The sequence below is a fragment of the Peromyscus maniculatus genome, chromosome X (genome assembly GCF_049852395.1).
Source record: "Peromyscus maniculatus bairdii isolate BWxNUB_F1_BW_parent chromosome X, HU_Pman_BW_mat_3.1, whole genome shotgun sequence".
Taxonomy (NCBI): Eukaryota; Metazoa; Chordata; class Mammalia; order Rodentia; family Cricetidae; genus Peromyscus; species Peromyscus maniculatus.
Window position 1 is genome coordinate 42,794,519 of NC_134875.1, and position 8,993 is coordinate 42,803,511.

Genomic DNA, 8,993 nt, shown 5'->3' on the forward strand with positions numbered 1-8,993 from the left:
ATCCCAAGACAATAAGGCCTCAGGGGAAAAGGTGTGATTCTGAGCAGTCCCCAGAATTTAAGGACCTTTATGGCTCATTGGACACAAAACACATCAATCACTATGTCTCAGCCAATGAGCTTACAGCTGTGGTGACGTGTGAGAGGGGACATTATGACTCCTCAAGGCTCCGCCCCCTTATACCTGGTTCTCAGCCTTCTTGGGGCTGGCCTCAGCAGAAGGCTCCTACCTGGTGCTGTCTAGCCCTTCTTTTATAGGTACTCTACAAGTACCAACTCCATCTGCTGACTAGTGGAAAACTTTCCTACTGCTCTCACTACCTCCAAGGAGGTCCTTGAGGCCAAAAGCCTCTCTCTACTTCGTGATAGTCACCTTAACAACGCCTCATCCCCACCAACACCTTCAAAGCTCGAAGCTTCAGTAAGATCTTCATTGGCAGGAAATTGACAGGAAATTCATACCATGTCTGCTGTTGCAGAGCAGGACCTTGGATTTCCTGACCAAGAGCAAGAAGGTGGTAGGATGGATCACGACGCTGGACAAAGTGTCTTGAATGTGCTGACAATCCGTGAGGCTGCTGATGACATCGATGGAACCACAGGATGTCTGGGTTCACAGGCAGTCTCGAGAGCCATTCTGGGGGAAGAGCCAGGGCAGGAGGAGATATGGCCCGATACTGAGGAGATCTGCACTCATGTGGAAGAAGTCTGGCCTGATATCAAGGACATCTGGCCTGATGTCGAGGACATCTGGCATAAAGTCAAGGACATCTGGCCTGATGAGGAGGAGACCTGGCCTGATGTTGAGGATATCTGGCCTCATGCCGAGGAAGTCTGGCCTTGTATCAAGGATATCTGGCCTGTTGTAGAGGACCTCTGGCCTGAAATCGAGGACATCTGGCCTGATGTCGAGGAACCCAGGCATTCTATCAAGGACATCTGGCCTGCTATGGAGGAAATCTGGCCTGATGTGGAAGAACCCTGGTATTCTATCGAGGACATCTGGCCTGCTATGGTGGACATCTGGCCTGATGTGGAAGAACCCTGGTATTCTATCGAGGACATCTGGCCTGCTATGGTGGACATCTGGCCTGATGTGGAAGAACCCTGGCATTCTATCGAGGACATCTGGCCTGCTATCGAGGAAATCTGGCCTGTTCTCGAGGAAGCCTGGCCTGATATTGAAGAGGACTTGTATGTCTGGAATAGTGACCAGGAGAAGGAAGTAGTTCAGGAGGAAGCTGAAGAAGACCAGGATGGCAAATATGAAGAAAAGGAGGAGGAAAAGGAGGAGGAGGAGCTGGAGGTGGAGGAGAAGGAGGAGGAGGAGGAGGAGGAGGAGGAGGAGGAGGAGGAGGAGGAGGAGGAGCTGGAGGTGGAGGAGAAGGAGGAGGAGGAGGAGGAGGAGGAGGAGGAGGACAGTAAAGATGACAACTATGAATATGAGAAGAAAGGAGAAGATGAGGTTGAGGATCAGGGGATGAAGATCATCCTGCATGCTGTGAGTTTACCTATGGGGCTTTAGGTCCCGCTAGAGAAATTTAATTTTTTCTAATACATCATGCCCCTAAATTGTGTATGCATGCTATTAATGACCACATTCTGCTTCACCCAAGCTATGACAAGTTCAGTAATTGGAGCCCCACCTATTCAGGAGAGGGAAAGACCCTCCAAGAGGTCCAGACCCTGCCAAAGGAAACATAGAATTGGGAGAGTGAGTGCCTAATAGAAGGAGCTACCTCTAGGCTGGCTGTCTTTTACAATACCTGGAACGGGACTCCAAGGTATATTACACAGCTCAGATGACCCTGAGCAGGACATGTTCTAGCACAGTGAGTCCTTGACTAACACTTCTGCTGTAGTCCATCAGCTGCTGATCTTTGCAACAAAGGGACCAAGGCCACCAAGCATTAGCAAAGTTGCTTATTATTCAGTGTCTGTTGGCATTGGAAGCTCACTTGCAGGCCATACACAAAGGTTTGAGTTTCAAGAAGAAAATATGTTCAATTTTTTGTTAAGAATACAGAAAGATATAAGGTAGACTATTTTGTTAAGATTTAAAAAAGTGGTTCATATCAGTGTTTTACAATTGTTAATTATCTCTTATTTCTCCTACAGATTGAGGGCAATGGAAGCCATGGATGAAGATAGGATCAATTAATCAGTTCTTTGTGGATTTGAGATCATCTAACATTCTTTATCATGTGGAAAGTTATCATCAGTGATCCTATTCTAATATTCTTGATCCAAATATATTTACTTAAAACTTCCCCTACTGTTTATGCATCCTTTAAATTACACTTAACAATTATTTGAAATGAATAAATGGAGAGTCTTTTATCAAAAATACAAACAAGTTGATTAATATGGTGGTATTCTATTTGTACTGAAATGTGATTTTAATTGTATGTTAATAAATAAAGTTTCTGGGGGTCAGAGCTATTAGAGCCATAGAAAGAGCATGGCAGTGGTGGACCACGACTTTACTCCCATACATCTCTGTGTGTTCAGGGATATAGCCAGCATTGGAGACATATGCCTTTAAGACCTAGAGGGCTGTACTTACAGGCAATGACGAGGCAGTCATGTGTTTGGGTTTACAACCAATGAGAAGGCAGAACAGAAAGACTATTTAAAGACATACACACAGGAAATAGGTCTCTTTCGGGGAGCTAGGAGCACCGCAGGAGGAAGTTTAATATTTTAGCTCTGAGCTCTGACCTCTCAGCTTTCTCTTTTACAATGGTTCTGTGTTTCTGATTTAATAAGACGGTTGGTTACATCTACAGATTGATGTCTATTTCTTTTTGTCTTAGCCTAGCAGTCATTGAAGCAGATTACTTTTAACTGTTTTCAGTCTTCTTATTACACTGTCAATAAATTTCATTAGTATGTTTAATCCACTTATGAAAAAGAAAACAGACATGGAGGTCTAGAATAGGCAGAACTTTATTCACAGAAACTGAGAAGTGACCCAGTTTGTCTGCAAGCAAGTTGGGGCACTTGAACACATAGGACAACAGTTACAGGTGAGCAATGCCAACTCCTTAGCTCCATTCAAAATGTATTAGATAGTAAATTCTCAGAATTGATCTGGCACAGGTTTTGAAGACCTTTAGGTTATCCTTCATATCAACATAGTGTGAGAACTACTGATTTAGTGTAATGCTTCCCTGTGATTGGACTAAGGTTATGTCATTGAATTGAGACCCTTTAAAATAAATTTAATAAAATAAAAAATACTAGATCCTGAATGAGGTTTTGTATAGGAAAATACTATAATTCAGAAAGGTCTAAGACACAGAGAAAACCTGAAAAGGCAAATATTGGATAGTGTAGTAGAGAAAAATTATTAAAGGAAAAAGCTAACTTCTGGATACATTATGATGTGCATATAAAGAGTAAATATGCAAAGCAATAACTATAAGTATGTATAGACATATAGTAAAGTGAATATGTGTGATGCATGCTTATGTAGCACAGAGAGCTTACTAGGTATATTTTTAAGAAAAAGGAAGTATTTAATTGGATAGAATTACATGCTGGACTTCAATGGCATCATTGTTCATCACTTAGGTTAGCTCAAGAGTGTATACTTCAAGTTCTCACTGCACCTTTGTTTACATTAACAGTGTATCTTGAAGAAAAAAACAGTAATAGGAAGTATAAATTTAAAAAAAATCAACAACTGGAATCTGCTTAAGGAAACAAGTGTAGTTGAATGTGACTAGATTAGGGATCAGAGGAGAAAGGACAGGATTTTGAGGGTGTAAAGCTATGTTCTACAGGTATTTTAAGCTTCATAAGCACTCATTTGCCTTAATACCTTCTGTTATATTCTATGGGAACACATATCATCTTACAACATTCAGTAGCACTATTCATGTGTGTACCTATATCATTCTCTAGTGATCAACTTTCTAAATTATTAGGACCTTTTAAAAGTTTGACTTGTGCTTCTTTCCTTTTTTATTTTATAATTTAATTTAATTTTACAAATCAGCCACGGATTCCTCTGCCCCCCATTCTCCTGCCCCCTCTCTCCCCCTACCCCAATTCCTATTCCCATCTCCTCCAGGGCAAGGAATCACCAGGGGATTCAGCTCAACCTGGTAGATTCAGTAGAGGCAGGTCCAGTCCCCTCTTCCCTTCACCCAAGCTGAGCAAAGTGTCCCTGCATAGGCCCCAGGTTCCAGACAGCCAGCTCATGCACTAAGGACAGGTCCTAGTCCCACTGCCTGTGGGCCTCCCAAACAGATCAAGCTACTCAACTGTCTCACTCATCCAGAGGGCCTGATCCAGTTAGTGTCTCCTCAGCTATTGGTTCATAATTCATGTGTTTCCAATAGTTTGGCTATTTGTCCCTGTGCTTTTTCCAATCATGGACTCAACAATTCTCCCTCATAAAATCCCTCCTCTTTCTTGACAATTGGAATCCCAGAGCTCCACCTGGGGTCTGGCCATGGATCTCTGTACCCACTTCCATCAGTCACTGGATGAGAGTTTTGCCATGACAGTTAGGGTGTTCGGCCATCCAAAAACCAGAGTAGGTCAGTTCGGGCTTTCTCTCGATCATTGCCAGTACTCTATTTTGGAGGTATCTTTGTGGATTTCTGGGGACCTCTCTAGCACTTTGCTTTTTCCTATTCCCATGGGGTATTCATTTATCATGGTCTCTTTTTCCTTGTTCTCCCTCTCTGTTCTTGATCCAGCTGGGATATCCTGCTCCCCTAAGCTTCTTTCCCTCGACATTGGCCTTTCATTACCCCAGCTCACATCCAGTTTGCTCATGTAGATCTCATCCATTTCTCTGCTGTTAGGCGATTCCTGTGTCTTTTTTAGGGTCCTCTTTTCTAGGTAGCCTCCCTAGAGTTGTGAGTGGCAGTCTAGTCATCCTATGTTTTACATCTAGTATCCTCCTATGAGTGAGTACATACCCTGTTTGCCTTTCTGAATCTGGGTTACCTCACTCAAGATGTTTTTTTATTTTATTTTATTTTATTTTACAATACTATTCAGTTCTACAGATTCCCTTGTTCTCTCCCTTCCTGCCCCCCTCCCCTTCCCCCCAGCCCAACCCCCATTCCCACCTCCTCCAGATCAAGGTCTCCCCCGAGGACTGAGTTCGACCTGATAGACTCAGTTCAGGCAGGTCCAGTCCCCTCCTCCCAGATTGAGCCAAGCATCCCTGCAAAAGTCCCAGGTTTCAAACAGCTAACTTATGCACTGAGCACAGGACCTGGTACCACTGCCTAGATGCCTCCCAAACAGATCAAGCCAATCGATTGTCTCACCTATTCAGAGGGCCTGATCCAGTTGGGGGCCCCTCAGCCTTTGGTTCATAGTTCATGTGTTTCCATTCCTTTGGTTATTTGTCCCTGTGATTTATCCAACCTTGGTTTCAAAATTCTCGATCATATAAACCCTTCTCTTTCTCGCTAATTGGACTCCTGGCGCTCCACCTGGGGCCTAGCCATGGATGTCTGCATCCAGATTCCTTAGTACTTGGATGGGGTTTCTGGCACAACTCTTAGCGTGTTTGGCCATCCCATCACCAGAGTAGGTCAGTCCCAGCTGTCTCTCGACCAATGCCAGCAGTCTTTTGTGGGGGTATCTTTTTGGATTTCTGTGGGCCTCTGTAGCTCTTTGTTTCTTCCTTTTCTCATATGATCTTCATTTACAATAGTCTCCTATTCCTTGTTCGCCCTCTCTGTTCTTGATCCAGCTGGGATATCCCGCACTCTTTCCCTCGACCCTCGCCCTTCATTGCTCCCACTAATGTCCAGGCTGTTCATATAGATCTCATCCATTTCTCTGTGTCTTTCTTGGGGTCCTGTTTTCTAGGTAGCCTCACTGGTGATATGAGTAGCTGTCCAGTCATCCTTGTTCCACATCTAGTATCCTCCTATGAGTGAGTACATACCATATTTGTTTTTCTGAGTCTGGGTTACCTCACTCAGGATGATTTTTTCTAGATCCATCCATTTGCCTGCAAACCTCATGATGTCATTGTTTTTCTCTGCTGAGTAGTATTCCATTGTGTATATATGCCACAATTTATTTATCCATTCTTCAGTTCAAGTGTATCTAGGTTGTTTCCAGGTTTTGGCTATTACAAACAATGCTTATATGAACATAGCTGAGCAAGTGCTCTTGTGGTATGATTGAGCATTTCTTGGGTATATGCCCAGGAGTGGTATAGCTGGATCTTGTGGGAGGTTGACTCCCAGTTTTCTAAGAAAGCGCCATATTGATTTCCAAAGTGGTTGTACAAGCTTGCATTCCCACCAGCAGTGGAAGAGAGTTCCCCTAGTTCCACATCCTCTCCAGCATAAAGTGTCTTCAGTGTTTTTGATCTCAGCCATTCTGACAGGCGTAAGGTGGTATCTCAGAGTTGTTTTGATTTGCATTTCCCTGATGATTAGGGATGTTGAGCAATTCCTTAAATGTCTTTCAGCCATTAGAGTTTCCTCTGTTAAGAATTCTCTGTTTAGTTCTAAAGCCCATTTCTCAATTGGACTGTTGGTCGTTTTGATGTCTAATTTCTTGAGTTCCTTATATATTCTGGATATCAGTCCTTTGTCAGATGTGGGGTTGGTGAAGATCTTTTCCCATTCTGCAGGCTGTCGCTTTGCCTTGTTGACCATGTCCTTTATTCTACAAAAGCTTCTCAGTTTCAAGAGGTCCCATTGATTGATTGTTTCTCTAGGTGTCTGTGCTACTGGTGTTATATGTAGGAAGTGATCTCCTATGCCAATGCATTCAATACTACTTCCTACATTCTCTGCTAGCAGGTTCAGAGTATCTGGATTCATGTTTCGGTCCTTGATCCACTTGGACTTAAGTTTTGTGCAAGGTGACAGATATGGATCTATTTGCAGCCTTCTACACGTTGATATCCAGTTATGCCAGCACCATTTGTTGAAGATACTTTCTTTTTTCCATTGTACACTTTTGGCTTCTTTGTCCAAAATTATATGTTCATAGGTGTGCGGGTTAATGTCAGGGTCTTCAATTCGATTCCATTGGTCCACATGTCGGTTTTTATGCCAGTACCAAGCTGTTTTTATTACTGGAGCTCTATAGTAGAGCTTGAAGTCAGGGATTGTGATGCCTCCAGAAGTTGTTTTATTGTACAGGTTTCTTTTAGCTATCCTGGGTTTTTTGTTTTTCCATATGAAGTTGAGTATTATTCTTTCCAGGTCTGTGAAGAATTGTGTTGGTATTTTGATGGGGATTGCATTGAATCTGTAGAATCCTTTTGGTAAAATTGCCATTTTTACTATGTTGGTCCTGCCTATCCATGAGCATGGGAGATCTTTCCATTTTCTGAGATCTTCTTCAATTTCTTTTTTCAGGAACTTAAAGTTCTTGTCATATAGGTCCTTCACTTGCTTGGTTAGTGTTACCCCAAGGTATTTTATGTCATTTGTGGCTATTGTAAAGGGTGATGTATCTCTGATTTCCTTCTCAGCTTCTTTGTCCATTGTATATAGGAGGGCTACTGATTTTTTTTTGAGTTGATCTTGTACCCTGCTATGTTGCTGAAGGTGTTTATAAGCTTTATCAGTTCCTGGGTGGAATCTTTGGGGTCACTCAAGTATACTATCATGTCATCTGCAAATAGGGAATGCTTGACTACTTCCTTTCCAATTTGTATCCCCTTAATCTCCTTATGTTGTCTTATTGCTCTGGCTAGAACTTCAAGTACTTTATTGAATAAGTATGGGGAGAGTGGACAGCCTTGTCTTTTTCCTGATTTTAGTGGAATTGCTTTGAGTTTCTCTCCATTTAATTTGATGTTGGCTGTTGGCTTGCTGTAAATTGCCTTTATTATGTTTAGGTATGTTCGCTGTATTCCTGATCGCTCCAAGACTTTTATCATGAAGGGGTGTTGGATTTGTCAAATGCCTTTTCTTCATCTAGTGAGATGATCATGTGTTTTTTTTCTTTGAGTTTGTTTATATGGTGTATTACACTGATGGACTTTCATATGTTGAACCACCCTTGCATCCCTGGGATGAAGCCTACTTGATCATGGTGGATAATTGTTCTGATGTGTTCTTGGAGTCTGTTTGCCAGTATTTTATTGAGTATTTTTGCATCAATGTTCATGAGGGAGATTGGTCTGTAGTTCTTTTTCTTTGTTGCATCCTTGTTTGGTTTAGGGATCAGGGTAATTGTTGCCTCATAGAAGGAGTTTGGTAATGTTCCTTCTGTTTCTATTATGTGGAACAATTTAAAGAGTATTGGTATTAACTCTTCTTTGAAAATCTGGTAGAATTCTGCACTGAAACCATCTGGTCCTGGGCTTTTTTGGTTGGGAGACCTTTAATGACTGTTTCTATTTCCTTAGGGGTTATTGGACTATTTAAATAGTTTATCTGGTCTTGATTTTACTTAGTTGTGTGATACCTATCCAGAAAATTGTCTATTTCTTTTAGGTTTTCCAGTTTTGTGGAGTCGAGGTTTTTGAAATATTACCTTATCATTCTCTGGATTTCCTCAATGTCTGTTGTTATGTCCCCCTTTTCATTTCTGATTTTGTTAATTTGAATTCTCTCTCTGTGTCTTTTGGTTAGTTTGGATAAGGGCTTGTCTATCTTGTTGATTTTCTCAAAGAACCAACTCTTTGTTTCACTAATTTTTTGTACTATTCTCTTAGTTTCTAATTTATTAATTTCACCTCTCACTTTGATAATTTCCTGGCGTCTATTCTTCCTGGGAGACTTTGCTTCTTCTTGTTCTAGAGTTTTCAGGTGTGCTGTTGAGTCACTAGTGTTAGATTTCTCCAACTTCTTTATGTGGGCATTTAGTGCTATGAATTTCCCTCTTAGCACTGCTTTCATAGTGTCCTATAAGTTTGGGTATGTGGTGTCTTTATTTTCGTTGATCTCTAGGAAGTCTTTAATTTCTTTCTTTATTTCTTCCTTAACCCATTGGTGAATCAGTTGAGCATTATTCAGTTTCCATGAGATTGTAGGTTTTCTGTAG

General features: G+C 41.7%; 1 protein-coding gene across 1 annotated transcript; it reads left to right on the forward strand.

The window, feature by feature from the left end:
* The first annotated feature begins 197 nt into the window (after positions 1-197).
* On the forward strand, positions 198-2,144 carry LOC143271058 (uncharacterized). The gene is made up of 2 exons (XM_076562930.1): positions 198-1,305; positions 2,118-2,144. The coding sequence occupies exons 1-2, from the start codon at positions 463-465 to the stop codon at positions 2,142-2,144; spliced, it is 870 nt and encodes a 289-aa protein (XP_076419045.1). The 5' UTR covers positions 198-462.
* Positions 2,145-8,993: the final 6,849 nt, after the last annotated feature.

What these genes read in the sequence shown, in the direction of transcription:
- LOC143271058 (XM_076562930.1), top strand. Translation starts at nt 463, where the DNA reads ATGTCTGCTGTTGCAGAGCAGGACCTTGGATTTCCTGACCAAGAGCAA. An exon ending in AGGAGGAGGAGGAGCTGGAG is followed by an intron (nt 1,306 to 2,117) that starts GTGGAGGAGAAG and finishes TTTCTCCTACAG; the next exon opens with ATTGAGGGCAATGGAAGCCA.